Source organism: Thermobia domestica, chromosome 8 (genome assembly GCF_964235325.1).
Source record: "Thermobia domestica chromosome 8, izTheDome1.hap1.1, whole genome shotgun sequence".
Taxonomy (NCBI): Eukaryota; Metazoa; Arthropoda; class Insecta; order Zygentoma; family Lepismatidae; genus Thermobia; species Thermobia domestica.
The window spans coordinates 172,351,331-172,376,879 of record NC_137461.1 but is presented as its reverse complement, the minus strand read 5'-3'; the positions used below and the strand labels follow the sequence as shown (position 1 = coordinate 172,376,879).

The window sequence follows — 25,549 nt, the reverse complement described above, 5'->3', positions numbered from 1 at the left end:
AAAATTAAACATCGTTAAAGATTAAACATATCTGTCAAAGATTACGAAGATTGTGCTTTAAAAGATAAAGAACTCTACAAAATATAGATCATAATCCGGAGTACACTGCATTATGTATTATTAGTAGAAGAAAACAGATCAGCATTAAGCTCCTATGGCCATAAAAATGAGTAGTAGAAGACGCAATACATATCCTAGTTCGGGGTAATCATAAAATAGATTTATAGAAAAAAGATTTAGTAATAATGTTAAAAGAATTAGGATGTGATTATAAGAGAAAATAAAAAAAATAAAACAAAGAATAGAAGAGTTAATTGAAAGAAATATGACTAGGTTTAAGTTTAGATGTAAGTAATTAGCTGTAAGGTTTTTATGGATATGTTCATAACAATTGTAATTTATATTAATCATGTGTAAAAATCATTTGTTCACAATGAGATAGCCCAAAAACACATGTATAAAAATCTTACATAAACCATCTTTTTAAAGTGTATTCAAAAAAGTATGCTTTTTCTTTTATTTTTTTATATTGTAAAATAACTAGTGGAACACTGCGTTAAAACTGGTAACAATATATCTACTTAGCTTGTTTTCAGCTCCGGTATTTTACATTCACAATTCGTATAAGATTGTTTCCGTAATCGAATTTAAAAAGAAATATGATGATAAAGGATTATTCACAGAAATATTATAAGTTTCGGGGTTGACATTTAATGAAAAAACTCCAGGATTTGAACACACGAACATACGACTAACAAGCTGTTTAGCCACATCGATTGACTATTTCTTCCGGTACCTCATCTCTGCTTTTGTCTTTGTGTGAAGTGGATTTCTGTTCCACTCTAGGTTTTGTTTCCAGTGAGACACGATTGAGTTTGCGGAGAATAATGGGAAGCAATGTATAAACGTATGTTTCGCATAAGTTACATTTTCTTTCACGATATAAAACAGACTGAATCTATGAAATGATGAGATTGGAATAATTGTTAATAATAATAATAATAATAATAATAATAATAATAATAATAATAATAATACGGCACCGTTTTAGTCCTGAATGTGTGGAGTAAAAGAGCGCTTACTGCATATGCAGTTCCCTGCTAGCATATTTACGAGGAGTAAATAATAATCAAGTGCAGTCTTTTCATATTCATGGAGGCGAGATACTGCATGTCTACGAAATATGCAATTAAAAAGTATAAGGTTATATTGAAGGTGGCTTCAGAATTCTAATACCCCGAATCCTGAAAAATCAAAACAGAAGTCCAACATATTGGACCTTTTCTTATTACAAGACGAAGAGATACAGACATTTTGAATTATAATGTAACAGTTAGGCCGTCCCTTGTTGAGTTTTAAAATAAAATGAAATCATACTGATTTAATCACAAATACTCATAATCACTTGTCAAATATGTTGTTAAACTTACCCTCCTCCAACAGTGAGCATTTTAGTGTCCGCAGCCATAAACAATTCTGCTGCATGTTCAACATTTGCTCTATTTTCATCAGTAGAACAATCTATCCCTACCCATGGATATTTATGTCTTTCGGGATACAAACTAAACAAAAATGTTTCTCCAGTTCCAAAATATGCTTGTCTACTTCCATGAACATCCTTTTCGTTCCTCTCTGCCCAGCGACTAGAGCAATAAGCTCCAAAAACCTTCAAAAAACGAATTTATATTTTGTTATTATTAATTTTAACATATTAGTTCTAACGTGATATATAGATTAATTAATTTATATTGGAAGGAAACAACATTAAATACTCTCTTCTTCAATAATTTTAGTGTATACTAATGCTAGAAAGGCATAAAAATCTTATCACTGTACGTAGAAGAAACTGAACTCGGTTTCGGAATAAAATACTGGTTTATTCAAACAAAAACTAGTATTTGTGTGTATTTACTTACATTGTAAATGATTTCTACTCCTGTTTCATTCAATATTAAGTGCTACCATTTACATAGAAAAAGCTCTTTGGAAGTTTTTTTTTTTTTTTTTTTTTTTTTGTGTGTGTGTGTGTGTGTGTGTGTGTGTGTGTGTGTGTGTTTGTGTGTGATTGGATCAAACTACTTTTATCTTCATACCTTACAAGTAGTACTTCAAAAACGTTGACTGACAGAGACACACACACACACACACACAAACAAAAAAAAAAAAAAAATCAAGTAAATGATAATTTGTCGAAAACATTTTTTCCTTCTATATTCGAAATTTTTAAGGTTTCCACAGAAGACATGATAACTGATGAAAACATTTTCAATTCTTTCTTCAATATTAGCATAAAATATTTTAATAAGAAGCAAACTACTTTAATATAGGTAACCTTTCTTTCACTGTAAACACTATATGAGGGAATAACCTCGTACAAGGAAATTTTACTCCCTCTTACAAGAAAAGAAAATTTTACTCCCTCTTACAAGAAAAGTTTTTAACGCTGAACATTAAAACTCCAGTCCAAAATCAAGGCTATCGAGAAAAAGACCTACCTACGAAACTTTTTATTAAGATTCATTAAGTCTTTTCTGCCATAAAATTATTATAGATATTAGGTGCAGTATCTCAAATATTTGTATCTAATCGTTGGTTCTTATATATATATATATATATATATCGGATGTTGCAAAATAAATGTTACAACGCTTGGGAGATAACTCCTGCCACTGAGACAAGAAAAAAAAGTTCTCTTGAACTCTCGGCTATCGGACATAGTTTCGGATCTACAAGGTGCCGAAAGCGTGTGAAAATGACATTCGGACGCTAATAGTTCGGAAACTATCCAACGTAAAGAGGGCGGGTAAAAAGTTCTCTGAAGAAGTCATACCTGCTGTATTGAATTGTGCATGTTTCACAATCCTACCATGCACGCGCAAGGGATTCCCCAAAGGAACGTAGGGAGTCCCGGATTATCTGCCAAATGAAAATTGGTCTAAATGGATATGAATTGATAGGGTTTCTACCAGGTAACAATAATTCGTTTGTATTAAGTCGATATCTGGAACAAATACAAAATGGCTGACACCGTCATGCCCGTTGTGTGGGGTTGCATAATCGCCAGATACGGATGCTGGCCAATAGTGACATTCTGAGTATTAAGTATAGCGAATTTGTACTCAAATGCTCTAGAAAGACATCTGGAATGTAGCACAACATATGAAGCAGGGTGATTCACATGTCTGAAAACACGTAACGAAAAATGCCCAGAAATGCACTCAGTAAACGTGAGTTCGAAGCGTCGGAAATGTAAGGAAAGCATCAATAACATGAAAGCCATTGCCAATTCACCAATAATATTCCCTCAAAATGATGCAATATTATGTGCACGGTTGCATACCAATAAGGGCGCAACAACTGAGGACGAGTTGAAATTGTGCAAGGGGGCTCAGAAAGAAATTGGGGAAACTAAAGGAATATCAGTAGTGGGATCGCAGGATCGATATTGAAATGTGGCCAATGTGTATGTTGATATCAACATGTAGCTAATGGACAAATGTCAACATGTCCCACTACTGCTGGGACACCATCCCATGTGCGAAAAATAGGAAAATAACGTTGTACATTCTGCTATAATATCTGCTACACTTTTTGGTAGAACGTAACTAGAACATGATAGTATCAATGTCCCTCTTTGTTTGGGACATTGTACGACAGTCGACGCATATGAAAAGAAATCTCTTAATCCATGGTTCAAATTCTGATGGAGCGTGAAAATAACAAACTTGTATCATGTCCTACGTCTTCTGGGACATATGACGTACTCGAAATATAGGAAAATACTTTCAGAAATTCGTATCTTTCACACAGTGCAAATGCCAATAAAAAGATGAAAATGAACCAATTTGGCACATGTAACATTACTGCTGGAACACCATACATATGGAAAAGAAAACAACATGAGAAATAAGAAAAAACGTCTTAAAGCTCTGATTGTCTACAACCGTGCAGTAGGAATAACAAAATGAAACATATAAGCATGTCGGGAGGTTGTACAAGAGCACTTGCCAAACAAAGTGGGTACTCCTCAAAGAAATGAATACAAAGAAAGTGAGGCTCCCTCGTAGCATCTGGGCTAGAGCGCTCGCTTTTGCGCTCGTGGTCGCAGTTTCCAATTCTGCTGGCAGCCCACGGCCTCAGATTCAAAAAATGAAAAAAATGAAATATTTAAGTTTAACGTCCCACGCTTATTCCGGTTAGGCTAAAGGAGACGGTGATAATGAGAAATGAGTGAAATGGTGGAATGAAGAAAGTGGGAGGAAACGTGGGAACCCCGAGAAAACCCACAAGTACGGTGTTTGTCCACCAGGGACCCAAGCACCGGAGGTGAACGCTCTACCACTGAGCCACCACGCCCCCCAGCCTCAGATTCAATACCCGAGTAGTTATTTTCCTATTTTTCGCACGTGAGACGGTCTCAGTAGTAGTGGGACATATTGACATTTGTCCATTAGTTACATGTCGATATCAACACACACACTGGCCACATTTCAATATCGATCCTGCGACCCTACTAGTGATATTCCGTTAGTTTTCCCAGTTTCTTAGTGAGTCCCCTTGCACAATTTTAACTTGGCGTCTGTTGCTGTATCCTTATTGGTATGCAGCTGTACACATCGGTTTGAGGGAATATTATTGGTGAACTGGCAATGGCTTTCATGTTCTTAATGCTATTCCTTACATTTCTGACGCTTCGAACTCAAAATATGAGTGAGTTTACTGAGTATGAGTGAATTTCTGGGCATTTTTCGTTATGTGTTTTAATACATGTGAATCACCCTGCTTTATCTGTTGTGCTCTATCGACACTCCAGATGTCTTTCTAGAGCATTTGAATACAAATTCACTACACTTAATACTCAGAACGTCACTATTGGCCAGCATCCGTATCTGGCGATTATGCAACCCCACACAACGGGCATGAAGGTGTCAGCCATTTTGTAATTGTTCCAGATATCGACTTAATACAAACTAATTATTGTTACCTGGTAGAAACCCTATCAATTCATATCCATTTGGACCACTTTTCATTTGGCAGATAATCCGGGACTCCCTACGTTCCTTTGGAGAATCCCTTGCGCGTGCATGGTAGGATTGTGAAACATGCACAATTCAATACAGCAGGTATGACTTCTTCAGTGAATTTTTTACCTGCCCTCTTTACGTTGGATAGTTACCGAACTATTAGCGTCCGAAAGTAATTTTGTCACGCTTTCGGCACCTTGTAGATCTGAAACTATGTCGAATAGCTGAAAGTTCAAGATAACTTTTTTTCTTGTTATAGTGGCAGGAGTCACATCCCAAGAGTTGTAACACTTATTTTGCAACACCATATATATATATATATATATATATATATATATATATATAGAGAGAGAGAGAGAGAGAGAGAGAGAAACAACACAAATTATATATCAAAGTACACGAATAGCAAACATACCTAATAGCCTTCCAACATAAACTAGGAAGTGAGTTCTCCCAATCATAGGCGAAACAGTCAAGCGAGATAAATAAATTGCCGACAGATAAAGCTGATTAAATCAAAGACTGGCGGTTCGAAACCGCTTTAGGACTTAGGATTTTTTATTGAAGCCAATTATGGAAGAAGAAAGGAAACAAATGAAGCAAAGCATAGAAAAGTAAAAAATAAAAAAAAGGTAAAATAATGACATCAACTATACTAAGAAACATTAGCTTCCTGCCTAGACCATCATCATGGAGAAATCACAAGAGTGAGATTTAGCCAGTGGACGATACGATATAAAAATATGTCCAAACCCTTGAACGCGCCATATTTCCCGAAAATTTTCTTGTTTTGACTGTCCTGCTTTTGCCGTCATTGTGAAATCCTCGATTTGAAATATAATGTACTTCTACCCAAGCTAACACAGTCTGAAACTAACAAATAACACATAGTGTATAAATTGATGTATACCAATTGTATAAATTGGTATCCCTAGAATATTTACAGTGTTCATTTTTTAAGCCATAATAGCAATTATTCAGAATTAACCTTACGGCTTAAGAAAACAGAAAGTTTACCGTCGCAAAAACGGTATCTCTCTATTTTATTTTGTTGTCAGTAAAGCATTCTATGTCAGAATGATTATAGTCCATCTTATTACAATTTCTATCTTCACGCTACCCTATGGTTATTTTTTGGTAAAACAAAAATATCTTTTCGAAGACATTTTAACAAAAGCTTTACACACCTCGGCCTTTCTCATATAGCTTAGTCACTGAAAAAGATAAATAAAATAAAAGAAATTCATACATCCACGCATGTTTTCATGCGAGTAACGCAGTAATGTTATATGTCTCACTACCTTAATGAATTGTATTTAATACCACGTAAAATAATTTACAATTAGCTTACTCTAATAATTGTCGAAGGAGATTTACTGAACACAAATTACAAAATAATTAGGACTTGTGATAGGGTTATACACAAAACATCATTTCCATAAAGATTACATATTATCAACATAAATTAGTTTTTTCAATGGGATTAATTTTATCTAGATCATCACTACTATTACTGTTAATAATAACAGTAATAATGAAATTGTTGTCTTCTGCTTCTCGTAACATTTCTAAGTAGTGTCAGTATTGCCAACGTTGTTAAAAGGTGTAATAATAAGGGGAAGTTAATAATCTAAAACAAATTAAAAAGTTCTGAAGGAAGTGTCCTGTAATTTGCTTCACGATAGCGTGTAAACGTAAGGAATGCCCTATACCAAATTGACAATAGTTAAGCAAAATTGAATTTCGTTGTGTCTGTCTTCAGTACTACAAAGGGAAATTCAAGAGTAAAACATTAATAACTGAGAGACGGAGTCGATATAATGTTCTAAAAAAAATTTAAAAATAATAAATAAATGTATTTGTGATCATTAAGCGTTCTGAATAATTTTTAGTTTCGAAGGAATGTATATAGTAGCAAATAGTTCAATTTAATGAAAATTAAATCGCATGTACTTCCACTTCTTCCCCTCCTCTAATATGGAAATAAATTCAAGAATAGCAATTTGCGTACAATACTAAGAGCAGATCTATGTGCCCAGCGTTCGAAATCTTTCTTGAGCAACTCTTTGCTGATTAAATACCATGCTATTAAAGTGTACAGAGGTTGTTCAGTCTAGATTTGGCCAATTTCGACTTACCTAAAATTTAAAAGAATAAATGGCGCCAGGCCCGTAAGTGCTCGATGTGTTTTCCTTGGTTCCTAACAATAGCCCGACAACGTAATTTCCACTGTAATAGGCTTCTCTGAAGAACTGGGGGGGGGGGAATCTTGTCCCATTCCCTTTGCACAGCTTTCCAAAGTTCTTCCACAGTTGTCACACGCCGTTTTCCCAAAGCCCGTTTCAGCAATCCAAATCCACAATAGTCCATAGGACTTGCATCTGGAGATTTAACAGGTACCTCATTGAAAGGTATCACCTGTATACCACTTGCCTCTTCCATCTCCCTGTAGAATGCGAAGGACGATCGTGAGGTATGTGATGAGGCCATGTTCATGTGAATGCGCACCAGATTTGCGTCATTTCCGTACATTGTTGGAATATCATGCTCGTAGATCGGCTGCATGATCTGCTCCTGAAAATAATGCGAATTTATTTTGCAGTTCTTTGCCACCCTACGAATTTTCAGTTTACCTCAGTAACAGTAGCCAGTAACGACCATTAACCCTTTTGGGAAGGATTCTTTACAGACACGGACCCACCTTCTCAAGTTCTTGGCGCCTTTCTCTTGGTACATGATGGCTCTCGGTTTGCCGCAGTCAGAAAGGTAAATCCATGCTTCATCGAGCGTTACCACGTACATCCACCTTTGTTTTGCCAAATGTCGTTCGTACAGCTTCCGATCGTTACACTTTCGTTCCTTTTGGTGGGCATTCGTGAGAAGATGGCCGCGACCTTTCCTGACTTCTTCCAGCTTGAGTTTATGGTGTAAGTCCGGCTCACGTCAAGACAATTATCCATACACCTTTGTGTTGGCGGATTTTCTTGCATTGCCATTTTGCGAAGTTTCCTCTGCATGGTGGAGGTGGCCTTAGTGCATTCCCGCTTCCTAGCCAACTTCTTTGGTGATCCTTCCTTCCTTCCTTAAATAAATAAAAAAAGTTACGAATTATGATATTCTGTTTCAGTATTTGGTGGGATATCCTTTGTTATCAAGGACAGCTTCTATTTTTCGAGGCATTAAGTTCACGATTCGAGAAAGATCTTCACATGTGAGTATTTTACACCAAGTCTGGATAACAGCTTCTACTCCCTCTTATTACTTGGGTTACAACGTGATACCAATATTCTGAGCCTTGACCAAAGATTTTCGATCGGGTTGAGATCAGGACTGTTTCCATGGCAGAACTGTAATTTTATGATAACGGAACCATTTCATGCATTTTTGGCAGTATGAGAGGGTGCTCCATCCTTGTGAAACATGCTTTTCTGAGGATCATCACCAAACAAATCTCTGATAGTTGGCACAAAGTTGTGTTCCAGCACATTATCCTGATACTTTGCCGCGTTAATATTGCCTTCTATTACAGCCAGACGCCGAACCCCATATGTAGTCATGTAAGTACACACCATAACACCCACAGGGTGCTTCATTGTGACTGTAGTACATTCTGGTAAAAGGTCTTCGCCAGGTTGCCTACGAACAAACTTTACACCATCACTTCCAAAGATGCTGATTCTTGTCTTGTCACTCCAAATAACCTTACTCCACTCTTCATCAGTCCATTCTCTCTGTGCTAAAGCCTATTTAATACGTTTTTATCTTTGTATTTTGTTGAGATATGGCTTTTTTCTTGAGGTTCTCGCTCGCAATCCATTTTCACACAACTTTCTTCGAACGGTTCGGTAGATATTTTTAACCTGATAATTTAATAAATATCTTTTGCTGATCGCCGACGATGTTGCAACAACAAGCGACAAATCCTACGAATATCATATTCAGAAACTTTTCGATTTCTGCCAGTTCTTTAGTTCTTTTAGCCGAATTTGTTGATCCTGTTTCATGATAACGCTTACACACTTTCATCACGGCTGATTTCGTGGCACCATCACTCAACCTATTGGCTGTTTCTTGATAGGTATAACCTTCTTCACGAAGGGTAACAGCTTTAGCTCGTCTTGCTGGTGACCAATCCATACGTTTTGGCTTGTTTGAGGGCATTGTTACAAGGTCATAAAAATTAAAAATACTAATCTCTTCCTTATCATTGAAGAAAACAAATGTGCACTGAAACTTGCAATCAGCTACACAATATATATATATATATATATATATATATATATATATAAAGTAGAAATAAAAAAACAATAAGGTGAAAAAGTAAATGTTGTCATAAGATTGATTGATTGATTTTGAGTTTTACGTCCCGTTCAGCAGCGAGGCTATATGAGACGTGGACCTACTGATTAACGCGGAATCCGAACCACATGAGCTCCCGCCGGGAATCGAACCCGGGTCTCCCACGCCAAAGGCGCGTACGCTAACCGCTTAGCCACGGAGGAGCTCACAATGTTGCCATAAGAAATGCTGAATATTTAAATAATGCATTTGTAAGAGAAAATGTATGATTTTTGAAAAGTTCCCAGAATTATGGCCACTAGTGTAGTTTTTAAATTATATTTTTCGGTTTTTATCGATACTTCCGAACAAAAGATTTTTTTCTAATGGGTTCAAAATTACGGAAATTTTACACAGCACAAGGAACATATCTCTATATATATTTTATAGAGATATAAAATATACAGGGTGTCTCAAAAGTCCCTTACCTCCTCTATTAAAATAAAAATGGATGTACTTTCAGCGAATTTGATGTGGTAGGTGAACTTGAGGGTTAGGGGGACACTTTCTGGCGTAGGGAACGCGGACGGACGCCATCTTGAATTTAATTTTTTTATTACAAACGCTACATGGGTCATGTGAGACATGACCATAGGCTAGAATTTCACCAGAAAACCGAATCTGAAGTCAAAATCCATTTATCTTTATGTGGTAAACAGTTATCTACAATTGCAGGTGTGACTTTCGTATTACATAATGTGCTCAACATGTCCGTGCTGGGCAATGCACGTGTTCAGACGCTTCTCCCCATTGCTATTAAGGTATTAAGGTTTCTGGGGATATTTGTTCACAGGCAGCCATGATACGTTGTTCCAGATGGCGAACATCACGAATTTTCACAGCATACACCATAGCCTTCACATGTCCCCACAGATAGAAGTCAAGGGGGGTTAAGTTGGGTGATCGGGCAGGCCTTTCCACTGGTCCACGTCGACCAATCCACGTCCCAGGGAATTGTTCATCCAGGAACTGACGCGCCTGGATGCCATAATGGGGAGGTGCACCTCTTGTTGGAAGAACCTGGGGAAGGTACCATCCTCGGACATCAGAGCCGGCATTATGTTTTCCTGCAACAACGCGAGGTATCGATCTGCATTTAACGTTCCTGGAATGAAAAACGGACCGACGATCTTTGTTCCCCATATGCCTGCCCATACCATAGTTTTTCCTGCACCGGTCATTTTCGAGGGATCTGTCCAAGGGGGATTGTCACGGGACCAATAGCGCATGTTTTGCCTATTGACCTCACCATTTACGTAGAATTGGGCTTCATCCGAAAAAAAGTATCTGTATAGCGAGCTGCGGATTTACCCTCAATTGCTCAATAACCCACTCGCACAACTAGACGCGACGATCGGGATCGTCCTCCGACAAATGTTGCTGCAATTGTATTTATATGGATGCTATACTTATACCTTTGGAGCACCCTGTGCACTGAACTGTGACTCACGGCACACTGCATTGCTAAACGAAATGTGCTTCGCTGCGGCGACTTCGACAAGGAGGCCAGCACGGCAGTAGCTGTTTCTTCGTCCGTGGCTGTCCTTGGCCGTCCACTACAGGGTCTATCCACAACTGTTTCCGTTTCCCCGAATTTGGCCAATAACCGCGCCACTGCAACATACGATACAGGTGCTCGTTGTGGATGACGCGCATTGAAATCGGCAGCCACTGCGCGGGCACTCCTCCTCCCGCCCCATATTTTGATGATCTGGATGCGTTCGTCCCTCGTTAACGGCTTGATTCACAACCTGCAAGACAAAAGAAACGCAGTCAAATTTACAACTTCAATTGTGGATAACTGTTTACCACATAAAGATAAATGCATTTTGACTTCAGATTCGGTTTTCTGGTGAAATTCTAGCCTATGGTCATGTATCGCATGACCCACGTAGCGTTAGTAATAAAAAAGTTAAATTCAAGATGGCGGCCGTCCGCGTAACCTACGCCAGAAAGTGTCCCCTTAACCCTCAAGTTCACCTACCACATCAAATTTGCTGGAAGTACATCCATTTGGATTTTAATAGGGGTGGTAAGGGACTTTTCAGACACCCTGTATATTTGATTTTAACATACTAACTAAAATGATTCCGGTCCCGTTATTTTAACACTTTTAGCGGGAACTTCATAACATTGCTTAAGACAATTTAAATGCGTCTATATTAATTAATCCAATTAGGATTATATTTTAGCTTCTTTTGTAACCATAACTCCATTCTATTCTAACGGTGCTAAGTTTAAAGAGTTTGGATGAGACATATGTTTGTTGCCACAAAATCTCCCTATTTAAATACAAGAAATGTGAGTACTCAATGATCTTAACTGTAAATTAGTAAATATAAAACAGCTTTCATTTTAAAAGCATAATATAATAAAATATTCGAAAATTTCAATTTTCCCGAACTTTCCGGTTTTTTCACTAGTTTTCGTTTTAAAAGCATAATGTAGTAAAATTTTCGAGAATTTCAATTTTTACCAAATTTTCCGTTTTTCTTCCAAGCTCGGGGAAAAACCGTAAAAAAACTGTTTTTTACCCAAAATTTCCGTTTTTTTCAGGCCTTCACAACATTATATACTACCATACCAGATTTCTAAATTTATTAATTTCCAAAATATAAGGGAGTGGTCCTTTGTTCCCTTCCAAAATTTAGGGGTGAGACAAGGTATCTCTTGCAAAATTTGTAGGGTACTGTCCCCTATGACTTCATACCACGTGATCAGGTCACGTGATGTTTCTCAGCCAATCCCTGGCAAGTTCGATTAAGTCGTGCTCATATTTCTTACATGTTTCATTCAATTCAAAAACAAATCTGACGCCGCGATAGCTTGTCCCTTCCTCTCACGAGAACCACACACAACAAAGAAAAGAAACACATAGATTCGCAACGAATGTCAATTATCTGAAGTATGGTTTTCTCTTACAAACCTTTTACAGTGTGATATAACGGTATGTAGTCACATTACGTTTTTCACTTTTTTTTCTGATTTCTAGCTTGCAAAACGTGCTGAAATGTGATCACAAAATCAAATCCAGTTTTCATTCAGCACTAGTAGAAGTGTCTAGGTCCACACTTGAACACTGGAAAATTTTTTGCTTGTGCTCCTTTTGAGAGGTTCGAACTTGAAACTAATAATTTATCCAACTTTTATCTTTTTCGGACAAAAATATGTCAAGAAAAGTTCCCAATTCCAGCTTATTTTACTATTTCTGAAACACTCCTAAGTATAGTTCTGCAGCAAACTACAACACGTGGTTTCAAGTTCTTTTCAATTTACCTAGGTACAGGCTTTTAAAATTTACAAAATGCGTAATTTCGGAATACCTGAGAACCCTACAATTCCATTTCTCCCTATATAGATGTACACCTCTGTTTAAAAATAGGAAAACCACACCTTTGTATTTATAGCAACAATGCAGCACTCTATTTTCTACGTGACCGTAAATCTTTGTTTTTACTTGCCGCACTGAAGGAAAAACAGTCTAAATCCAAAATGCTGTATACGAAAAAACTAAAAGGAAAAAAATGACAATACTTCTGAACAGCTTATTACCTTCGATAGATAACCTTTGATGAACTCGGTGATACCTTGGAATACGAATTTACTTGATTAATCTGTTCCTGGGTTCTGTGAAATCGGATGATTTTAACAATAAATATACTGGATTTTAAAATAAAATACATTTAAACTGCAGGAGAAACGTACGCAAAAACACACACGAAATATGTGCTGGGCGTTCGGATTCCAAGCCAAAATCTACTCGAACGTTTCATTCGCATTCCAAGTTGTTCGAGTTCTGAGGCGTTGATATTACGGCGGCATAACAATTAAAAAAAGTATTTGATTTGAAATTCTTACATAAATTATTAAATAGTAAAACTGACTTTTCAGAATTAGTTTCAGAATTGTTTCTGTGTGTATCAACAGATAAAACTAAAATAGCAAACATGGATACATTTTACTGAAGAAAGCATGAACTAATATACCACGTAAGACTCTTTTGTGGAGAATGTGTGCTTAGTATAACGAAACAGTTCAGTTTCTTGTAGTAGATATATTCAGCGTGTCTGAAAATAGGTTCGAAACAAGTGTAAAATAAAACCTTTTTCATAATCAAATGATCATATATGTTTGATAGTTACGTACACGATATTGCAACTGGGCATTAACTCTTGTTATGCTGTCCTTATGAAATAATAGTAATAAAAAAAATAAATACTGTATATAAAAATTTTAGCTGATGGTGGAGCAAGCATTTTATTTAATATTGGATAATTTCACATGGAGTGGCACTAAGTGAAACATGGCGGAGGTTTTGTGATGCTGTGACGCGCAATTTCCTGAAATTCTCTGAGTTCTGCGATTATGCAATGAACTACAACCCCTCCTTTGCCGTCTCGACCCACTCAATCATAAGGTTCGGCATTGTCGAACATCTCAATTGTGGAACTCAAGATTCCCAAGCAGACATCCTCTCCTCCATTCACTGATGAAATAAGTGTTGCACTGCATAAGGAATTGTACAATATTAATTTGGAAACCGTTCATGAGTTACATGTTTTCATGCCACGGCGAATCAGAGTTCTTCTGTATGCCAGCAATGTTCCTACGCCGTACAAAGCAGGAAAGCTGTATTGTCTTCACGTATTTGCATTATTTTACTCTTAATACTTTTAAGACTGCGCGTAAAACCTGCTATTAATAGAGAAATCTCGCGCAATATAATCTATTTAAAACTGCTGTTATTGTTTTTATAAAACCTACTATTAATCGTGAATGTAACTGTACAACTATAGACTATTATTGCTATCGAAGTGTAGTGTAATGCCGCCGAAATTCTCGTAAGACTGCTCCTAATAAGTATAAGGAAAAAGTGGTATTTACTGTTGTTTAATATAGACTTTTATTTTTCTACTTAATTAGAAAGTTTCTTTTATGGTGCATTTTTTGCCATATTGGTTTAATCTGTATTATTCTAAAATGAATTATTTAGACTATACTTATCTAAAGCAGACTATTATGTTGCAATTCCTTACTTTTGTTTTATGCGTCTTTTTAATATGTTCCCAAGCTAATGGTATTGTACTATAAACGATTTGTTTATTTATTTAAAATCAATGTAGCCTATTGAGTGAGCTTCTACTTATTTCTACTCACTGCAGAATCGTAAAACAGAACAAACAGTTACTAAATTTGGTTGCCGCCGAAATTGGTGTCGCACAAATTATTTTCGCACCTATTTGAAAAAGGGTTCGTAAAAGAGAACGAATACACCCCCAAAAAAGGGTCGTAAAAGAGAACGAATACACCCCCAAAAAGGGGGGTCATAAAAGAGAGCGAGTTTTTCGGGCGATTTTCCATAGCTGGATGGTATGGGTGGATCACGCATTGTGCGACACTGGGAAATTACCTATTTGCTATCAGGCAAAATCAGGTCCGGGTGTTAAGTGCCGCCCATCTGCTTTCGTGCACTAAATATATGAGCAATGGAACCTGGGGATTAGGAGTGGGATTATAAAATGAGAATTAAAATAAATGTAGTCTCTATAAAAGAACTGAATGATCATAGCTTCAATACACATTGATTTGCACACGTCAGTTAATAAGGCATTAATTCTGTAAAGGAAACATATATTGGATATTGTAAGAGGTGATATTATAGTAACAATCACTGAAGAAAGTCGTAAATTTCTTTTCTCACCAAGGCTGTGCACATATATATAAAAGCCGCAGACCATACCCATAAAATCTATGCTGGTTATGAAAGTCAGCAATTAAAACTCCGGCCCGAATCTCTCTCTCTCTCTAGGACTGAAAATCTCTCCGTTAGAATGATCCTTCTAAATGACCAAACTTCAATGGGGACAAGGACCTACCTCCCTACATTCCAACACATAAGAGCCTGCAACTGGTCTTAAATCCAGACCAGATTTAAAGTTGAGAGAAAAAATACGTACCTTTCCAGCTGACAATGAATTCCGCATCCACTTTCGAGTAGGATTCAAAATAATAATAATATAATAATAATAAGCTGTAATTCATCCCTTACTATAATCACACTCATACAATTTTCTATTCCTACTCAGAAAGAAAAGTAAACCTGAAAATTCTGTTTTCAAATATTCCACTTTATTGAATGAAAGCCAGTACTTCCCAAAGAGTATACTTGTCATTTTTAGTTAATTACCGTTCTATTTGAAAGAATGAAAGAAAGAAAGGGAAAACACCCTAACACATGAAACCCTGATTACAACAGAAAGTCAGCTCGCCGTTTTCTGGAGAATCCTTCGTTCAAACTGAATCCCTGATATTACAAGATTCATTTCTTATATAACCTCCTGGAAAGCGACGCTAAAGTGAAGCACTAACAGTAGCTCTATAAGCGGTCTGAATATAAAATGAGACAGTTCTCTTTCAAAAAGAAACCTCCGTAGCCTCCTTCTACCCGCTTGGAGCTTCAACAGCTGAGGTTCTCATTGTAACTATGTAACTTCAAGGTATCTACGAAGAGATCTGTTAAGAGGAAAACTTTCCCTCTTGAATGAAAATTTCCCAAGAGGAGGTTTAAGAATATCTGAAAAATTTAAATTTAAACAAAATTTATATATATAATATATAGAACAGTTATAATAATAATAATAATAATAATAATAATAATAATAATAATAATAATAATAATAATAATAATAATAATAATAATAACAACAACAAATAACACCTTAATTTTAATATATTAACCCTATACAACATATGGTTCTTTTAACTTTTCTTAAAATTTACATTTACATTGAAATTTAAATAACCATATTTATATATGATTTGTATATTAATATTCAAATAGTATTAAAAGCAACAAGCTAAAAATAAAAAAAAAAAAAGTTGCAATATTCGCCTGATTTACCACCTAATGATTTCTTTTTGTTTCTACACATGAAAAGTACGATGTGTGGTGAGGTATTTGTAACACATGAAGCAGCTTATAATGCATTCCAAACAACGGTTTCTGAGGTAGCAGGCAAAAAGTGGAAAAAATGCTTTCGAAATTGGTTTGACCGTGTGCAAGAGTGCATCAAGGTAAAGATGAATAGTTTGATAAACAATAAAGTCAGTTCCAGAATTTGGTATGTTTCTTTAAACATTTATATATATATATATACAGGGTGCGGAAAAAGTCCCGGAACGGTACTCGCGAAGTATAAAGATCAGCAAAACAAAAATAACACGTGTTAAATAGTTTTGAAAAAGCTATCCAATGATACTAAACACTATCCCCACCTTCGGGGGGTAACTTTAAAATTTTAAATGGAAACCCCAATTTTTTTTTTTTTTTATTATTGCACATTTCGGTTCTCCAGAAAAAGTGACAGTGATTTGACCCAAAATTGAAAACAGTGCCTTCACGGATCGCACTTGAATCGACACACACACAAAAAAGGAACGCAAAACGTTATGGAAATGTAGTATCTCGGCATCATACTCTGTGGCCATGCGGTTAGCTTACTGAACTGTGGAACCAGAGCTCCTGAGTTCGATTTCTGAGCGGTGTAACATTTTTTATGTGATTTTCTACACCCAAATAATGAATTCATACATTTTAACTTCGATAAAAAATAATGTATCTGTCCATATTTGCAAGAAAGTACAAATGGCGACAAAAATTGTTTATTTTTGTTGTAAGTAACCCTATTACTAACTAGGGAAGTACATGAAGTGGTACGCGGGGATCTGCAATATGTTATATATCGTTGGAAAGGTTACACCGAGTATACCTACCATGTGAAATATCTCGCTTGAACAGGGCCTATAGGGGGCGTGGCGACCATTTGAAAATCAGAACAAGGTACGCTCCGAAACACCAGAAAACATGGACAAAATAGGAAGCTATGATGTAATTGTTTTGAGACGCGTTATATATAGGTTTGAAAGGTAGCTGAATACGAATCTAACATCAAATGTTTACAAATCAAAATGGTGGATCCAACATGGCGGGCACAAATTACAAAAAAAAAAAAAAAAAAAAAAGCTATGGATCTAAAATTGGGTATATACATACATTCGACGTCGCTATGAATAAATCGGATACCAAAAAATATAAAATTCAAAATGGTGGACAAAATACAAAACACTGCTATGGAACTGAAAGCAAGTAGATAAAGATTTTCGTGGTCGCGGGGTACGAAACCAATGCTAAAAGTGCAAAATGCAATATGACGCATCCCATATGGCGGATAAAATGTGCAAAACTACAGAATGGACGTATATGTATCGAGACGAATCTGGGCTCCGTCTCGATTTAGAAAAGCACCTCACAGTCTCGAATTAGAGACAAGACCGAGACAAGATCGAAACTACTCTCGATGTCAGTACCATCCCTACTACGGAGAGTGGATATTTGTCATACATATTTCTCACAAATGTACACGGCATAATGTGAAACCGGAAAGACAGTTATGGAAGCATAACGATATTTTAAACATGCACTTTTTACTGTCATTGTTCGGATCTTCAGGTGGTATCTGCAAATAGTCGCAACGTACCCTACAGGCGCCATTCTTGGAGATATTACAAATGTATAGTCGATGTGAGCTTTTTAATGATATATAACAGATGCCGATCCCCGCGTATCTCTTCGGGGGTGGGGGAGCGAGTTGGTAGTAAAATAATTATTGTCTATGATTGCAATCTGTTCGAATCATAAAACTTTCATATGCGCTGCAAAACCTGCCTGTATTCTGTACCTTAATTTCGGCATGATTGTATAGCAAAACACGCTCCCTGTTTATTGTAAAACATCACCTGCCCCTATTTGCCCCCTTATGTACTATAGGTATTTTTCTACTACATGTCTAAGAATAATATATGTCTGTTCTGTATTTTTTTTTCATTTTCCGTCCTCCACATTGGATCCGTCAAATTCCATTTTGCACGTTTACATTCAATTCGTACTCAGAGACCACGAAAACATCTACCCAATTTCAGTTTCATAGCAGTGTTTTGCATTTTGTCCACCATATTGGATCCGCCATTTTGAATTTTACACTTTCGGTATCCGATTCATACATAGCGACGTCAAGTGTCTCTATAAACTCAATTTTAGATCCATACCTTGTTCTTCTTTGTAATTTGTGTCCGCCATATTGGATCCGCCATTTTGAATTTTACACTTTCGGTATCCGATTCATACATAGCGACGTCAAGTGTCTCTATATACCCAATTTTAGATCCATACCTTGTTTTTTTTGTTTTTTGTTTTTTTGTAACTTGTGTCCGCCATATTGGATCCGCCATTTTGATTTATAACATTTGATGTTAGATTCGTATTCACCTACTTTTCAAACCTATATATACACCACGTCTCAAAACAATTACATCATAGCTTCCTCTTTTGTCCATGTTTTCTGGTGTTTCGGATATTGCCTTTTTCTGATTTTCAAATGGTCGCCACGCACCCTACAGGCCCCATTCAAACGAGATATTTCACATGTTAGGTATACTCGGCGTGACCTTTCCAACGATACATAACACATGCAGATCCCCGCGTACCACTTCATGTACTTCCCTAGTATGAACTACATAAAGCTAGTTTGCAAAACAATCATCAAAATTTTTATTCTATTTAACTTCAAAAAAGTATTAATTGAAGTTAAAGCATATGGAATTTATTTGGGGAAATAAAAGAAAGAAGATTGCCTTGAACGCGGATCGAACTCTCAACCTCTGACTCCGTAAGCCAGTACGCTAACCGTACGGCCACAGAGCACGGGACTGACAGTTCGCATTTTCATAACGTTTTGCTGCACCACCTTTATTGCGTGTCGATTCAAGTGTCATCTGCGAAGACACTGTTTTTAATTTTGGGTCAAATTACTGTCATTTTTTTCTGGAGAATCCAAATATGCGATAAGAAATAGGTGTTCCCATTTAAAATTTTAAAGTTATCCCCCGTAGCCCCGAAGGGGATGGGGATGGGGATAGGGGGTTGCGTTTGGTATCGTTGGCTAGATTTTTAAAACCAATTTAACACGTGTTATTTTTGCTTTGCTGATCTTTATACTTCGCGAGATACTGGACCGTTCCGGGACTTTTTCCGCACCCTGTATATATATTATTGCAGAAACTTTTCTGTATTGCCGTGCATTTCACTAAGTCGAAAATATTGTACACCGAGTATTTTTGTTTTACTATAACGCAAACGAACTAACTATAAAAATAACTATACATATATTAATAACTATTTATAATTAAAAGTACTGAATAATACGTGAAACAGATTATACCTCATTATTACAGGTTTTAATCAGTAGGATTGTAGGCTCATGTTGTTCTACTCGATAATAAAATGTTGTCAGACTACATCCATGTTCTTCTGTTGTATATAATAAAACTGGTTGATACATTGTAATTCTCACAGGCAGCCAAGACCACAATGTTAGTAGCTAGAAAAAAAAAATAGTGCAAAAAACATTCTTTATTCGATTGTCGTTCCATAGACATCATGTATACAGTATGCAATATATTGTAAGGATGGACTGAAAATGTCAGAAGAGTGAGTGACACATTCACACAGATAAACGCCATTAACTAATGTTATGAGTCATATAGTTTAAATCGTTCTACTTGCCATTTGCACATTCATTACTACTAAAATGTGGGATCCCGTGCTAAGGAGTGTCCACTACGTTTTCGAATCTTAATAAACAATAGGAGACAATAAAATTTCTGGCCTATATAAGGGATCTTAAAAGTAACAATTAGTTAATTAAACAACATTTTCTAAGTAATAAATGGATTGTTACTATTTGTTTATAATTGCTAGGTTATTTGAAAAGAAAAAAGAAAAAGGAAATATGTTGAAAACCCATAAAGGATTCTCAGTGAAAGAGAACTAAACACATTGCGGTGGTATACAACGTATATGAAAGTGGACCATTTACCTTTATACTTCTTTGTATGTTTTAAGCTAATACGTAACAAAAGTTGAAATTTTGTACGATGTAAATATCGACAGGACAACATGGTCTGCTACATCACCAGATTAAGTCTTGCCAACGCACTATAACTTCTATCTTCTATAGGCACTACATCAAATTATTATACACTTCAAAACTACATATTAAATGTACAATACCATATCTGTGGCACAGTTTTAGAAACATCAAATTTTGAGAAAAACAGCAACAATAATACAAGGTGTATGTAAAAAAAAAAAAAAGGGCCGGTATTTTTTTTTTTTTTTTTTTTTTTACGTAAGGTTAGCAACAATGATCAAGTTTAATACACAGGAGCACGCCCGAGTATTCTGTGCTTGCAACAGAGATAGAATCGTCTTGGTGGATTTGTGTACGTGCAAATAGCACTAAGGTGAAATGGCTACTGTAATACAAAATCACACTAAATGTGACGTGAGATTTGTCACACGATTTCTGATGCCAAAGAACAGAATGCAGCTGACAGCCAACGGGAATTATGTGCCACTTACGAAGCGACAGTAACGAGTGAAGGGAAGGTTACGCAATGGTGCGGAGAGCTTACGAATAGGCGCTGAGATGTTCATGACGATGAGCGTAGCGGAAGGCCTAGTGTTCAGACTGACGATCTAGTGGAACGCGTTCACGAGAAAGTGCGATCTAATCGCAGGTTAACAATAACTAAACCAGCCAAAGAGTATCCAGAAATGTTTGCGAAAACAATGCATGGAATTGTAACTGACAAGCTGGGTTATCACAAACTGTGTACGAGGCGGGTGCCAACAATGCTGACAGATGCTCACAAAGAGCAAAGAATGAAGGCTATACATGTTTTTTTTTTGTCAGCTCGGGAGAGGATAGGGGTGACCACTTTTTTTAAATAGTGAGAAGGAATGAAACCTGCATATCGCACGCCACTGGGGAGTAGAAGCCGAAGACAATGAAATGGAAGCATTCTGGTTTTCTTCAAATTTAACAAATAGCATCAGTTAACAAAATCATGGCAACCATGTATTAAGACCAAAAGGATGTGACTCTTGTGGAATTCAGACGAATAATTACAGCAGATATGTATTGCGAAACACTAAAATTCTGTGACGTACCATCCAAAATCGGTGGAGAGGAATGCTACGCTCTGGAATTCTTCTGATCAACGGCAACGCCCATCACACCCAGCTGCTCGTACTGTTGAGGCAATTCAAAGATTTATTGCCCCAGCGATTTCTTTTCCGTTTCTTCACCTGAAAAAGTGGTTTGCATCGAAGCATTTCAACGACAGTGAAGTGCTCAGGCCATCAATTCTGGACTGGCTGCACTCTCAGAAGATTTTTACACTGATAGTATACACAGGGGTGCCCACAGAGGGGGGCTATGACGCAAACTGGGGGGGTTAAAAATCTATATAAATATGTTTGAGGGGGTGTAAAAATTAATCGAAAAGAAGGTTTTTCATGGAAGAACACCTACGGATAGACAATTGGGGGGGTGCGTCATGGACATAAGGGGGGGAGGCACCACTGGTATACAGATGCCTGTGCCACGTTACCAGAAATGTTTGCGTCGAAATATAGGCAAGGTACGTATTTGTAGATCTATCATTTTATTTATTTATTTATTTATTTAGTTAGTTAGTTATTTTTGGCTTGCGCCTCATAATAAAATGAGACTGACAGAGCAATGTACACCCTACTCCGAAAAGGATAACCACATTGATTATGGTTGAAAATTCTCTAAGTCCAGTCCAACTTCGAGTATCTTCGGAAATAGTAAGTTGCTAGTTTTGAGCCCCCAGGGTAGGATGAACCATCGCAACTTGAATATGTTGTGCTAATGTGTTTTTCTTAACTCCAATAAGACATGCTGAAATGTTATTAAGTGTAGAAGAAATACGTAATGATACAGTATTTAGAAACTATGTATACATGTAAGCACATATTGGTTTTGTCACCTACGTTTCCATACGTAAAAGCAAAGCAAGCTTTCTAATCAAAGCAAAGCCAGCAAACAGTTCTCAATCCATAGAAGAGTGAACAAGACAAAGAAGAAGAAGAAGAAGGAGAAGAAGAAAACAGCATTTGCAACGGATATGAATGTTATTATCTAGGAAATTCAGTCATGTTTCTTCAGAAAGAGTTCGGCAGGAGAAGCGGGGGGGGGGGGGGTTGTTAGCTCAGTAGTAGGACGCGGATATCTAATCGTCAGGTCGGAGGTCGATTCTGTTTGGGACAAACTCTTTGTTTTGTAATGATATATTTCTCAAAGCATGAATAACATATTGTCGTGGCTAAAATTTCGACCAAACTTTTTTGCGGTGTTTTTGCAAACACCCTGTACTCCACGACAAAGTTCTCCCTTGTATAACCTACGAGAACTTGTGTAAATCAATTGCTATGTGAGTATCACCCAGATCTATTCTCTAACTTCTTCACTTACTAATCTAGAGGAACAACTTTATTTCTTAAAAACTCTTGTAAGCCGATAGGTATTCAGAGCCGTCTGTCGCATCTCCGCTCCAGACACCCTTCCCAATTCTAGCGACTAACTACGAGACGATAAGATTATTTTTTTCTCTCTCTCTCTTTTTCCCCTTTTGAAACAACTCTGTTTTACGGTGAATCATCAGTCTGATATTAATATTACCAAACCCTCTTAGAATCTTAGCTCTGATATGACTCCATATTCTATATTTAGCGCTGACTTCATACTTTCGCAGCTGCTAGACTGACCTATGAACCGATCACTAGTAAGAGACTTGTGTCACCCTTTTCTTGTATAATGTTGTGTAATTTTAACTGGTTTTAGTTGGAACCCATGTCTGTATTTTTTTCTTTTTTTGTGAAGGTGTGTGCGTTCTAGAAACTCTATAAGATATCAGAAAATGTCGCGCGCCTATCATAAGTAGTATGAGATCACCTCTAGCCAATCAGAATTCACCAAGTGTTCCGAACCATTACATCATTTACATCCAACCAGATTCTAAAGAATTCTTTCGAAACGATTGCACAATCTGGTGTAACATTGAGACAACCTAGCTTGACACATAAAACCTCGAGGATGATCTTTCGAGTGTTCAATTACCACCAACAGTCGAAGAGCACATAGTCCGTGCTTCTCTCCCCTCATGGGGGGGGGGCGTCCTCTGCACTCTTTGCAGAGAGAGAGACTCTCATTAATTTAGTGGTAACTTAATATATTTTACCTAGTGCCGTATAGTGAAGTTCATGTCTAGTGAAGTTATAAAACGCCAAACTGTGCTGTGTCTACTATCAGGCGTGCTGACCGTTTCCACGCCAACCTCTTGGAATTGATATTGTGTCTTGTGAGTAAGTACTGTTTCTTTACTAGCTCTCCCAGAGAGCCATCGTACCCTTACTCAAGACTTAAATTCTTTTATAGACTAAATTAATTACTTCGCCCTAATTTCGTGGAATTGTTTCCTGGACGTCACATCTCTCCATACAAATTATGGATCTTTGGAAACCTGTAACTGAATCTTGATTAGTAATTCATAGTGATCCTCTTTAATGCTTGATATTATGGTCTGTAAATAAACTGAACTCTTTAATAATAAATAACTCGCAACATAATCATACTGCTTCCACATTATTATTACTACACAGACCAAATGACATTACCAATCTCTCTCTCTTAACTATCGAGAGACGCCTCCGCTAAGATCACGCACTGCGATTAAGTGGTAAGTCACCTTACAGTGGATCGTCGTGAGAGTAAATCTACTAATATTCTAGATCCTAGTTCTGTCAGTTCCTGGGGACTCCCGTCCCCCTTTCAAGGGACTACAATTGGACCTGGTAAGTCAAGATCCTGTCTCGACAGAGATGCCAGATGCCGACTTCCTCGCTGAATCCATCCACAGGTAAGAGTAACATCTTTTCAGCCAATCCGCTCGGGCTATCAACTACCGCTACTAGTTTGCCAACTCCAAGAGATTACTGTAGTGAAGGAGTTAATTACGTCATCTGTGATTAAATTGTGTAATTTGATTTGCAGTAGTGTTGTGTGTCGCCAGTGCATAGTGTAAGAGGGCTTTGGTAGGAAAGTGCCTCTTAGTGTAAATCATGTGTTCCTTATTCGTTTGTTCATCTCAACGAACCGACTTCCCATCCTTGCGGCTTTTCAATATGTTAATTGTAATGTAGTAATTCATTTAACCAAGGGGAGTCGCTTCCTCAATTAGCTTAACACTTAGTACATAAGTGAATATTCTTAAGCCCTAGTAAATTACTTGATTGAATTAAAATGATCATTGGTTCCAATCGTTTGGTCGTTCTACTAATCTATTTGCTGTAACTGCCCATTTGCTTGAACCCTGTCAATACTAACGAGGCGCATTTCTGCTTTATTGTTTAGTCCGCCCCTCGTGATGTCATCATTGATATCGGGATGTGTTTGACCTCCCTCTCTCTTTTGATGTACAAACCTAGAAGTGTTTCCATTAGTCACTTGTGTGGCCATACCTAAATTATAGAGATTATTATGTATTTTATTAACTATTAATGTGTCTAAGTAGACATCACGGCGGACAGTCCAATACTAAGTATCTTTCTGTAACATTGTAATATAACCTCTGCCGGGTTAATGAGTTATTGCGCCTCCCTCTCTCTGTTTGATGCACACACCTGGAAGTGATTCTATTAGTCACTTGTGTGGCCAGATCTTAATTATAGATATTGTTATGTATTTCATTAACTATTAATGTGTTTAAGTAAACATCACGACGGGCAGTTAAATACTAAGTATCTTTCTGTGATATGGTAATATAACCTCTGCCGGGTTAATGAGTTATTGTGCCACCTTTGGGTTGAACGACCCCCTTCTCGTGCTGAGGCCGTCGTCTCAGGCTTAATATCATAAATCACACCGCTCCCTGTCCAGACCACTGATATCGGTGTGATCCAGAGAACCATTATTTATTCGTATTAATCGTGTTTATTACTTTGACCCTGTCCCAGGAACCTCGTAATATTTGGTGAAATTGAGGAAGCGACTATGTGACGAGCTTTTGTCTTCTCGCAAGGATAGGAGTAGCTTTATTAAGATCAGAACGTTATCAGAAAAGTCCTACCGGTGGTTTCGCTTGAACTCGAACCCCTTATGAGTTCCCGCGGCACTACAATATAAAATACTTACATTAAAATAAATCAGTTGTATATATATTCATATAATAATTTCACGACATAAGTAATTATTATGTTTAAA

At 37.0% G+C, this 25,549-nt stretch overlaps 1 protein-coding gene across 9 annotated transcripts in view; it reads right to left on the bottom strand.

Moving 5' to 3' along the window:
- The window catches only part of sky (GTPase-activating protein skywalker), a 493,757-nt gene that overhangs the window by 61,678 nt on the left and 406,530 nt on the right, over positions 1–25,549 (bottom strand). For 8 of the 9 annotated variants that reach the window (XM_081769272.1, XM_081769271.1, XM_081769274.1 and 5 more), the window contains 2 exons: positions 19,640–19,798; positions 1,431–1,666 (listed from right to left, as the gene is read on the bottom strand). In XM_081769272.1, coding sequence (XP_081625398.1) covers positions 1,431–1,666; positions 19,640–19,798 — 395 coding nt within the window. The remainder of the gene's footprint in view (positions 1–1,430; positions 1,667–19,639; positions 19,799–25,549) is intronic. The other variant, XM_081769280.1, reaches the window with a different exon arrangement.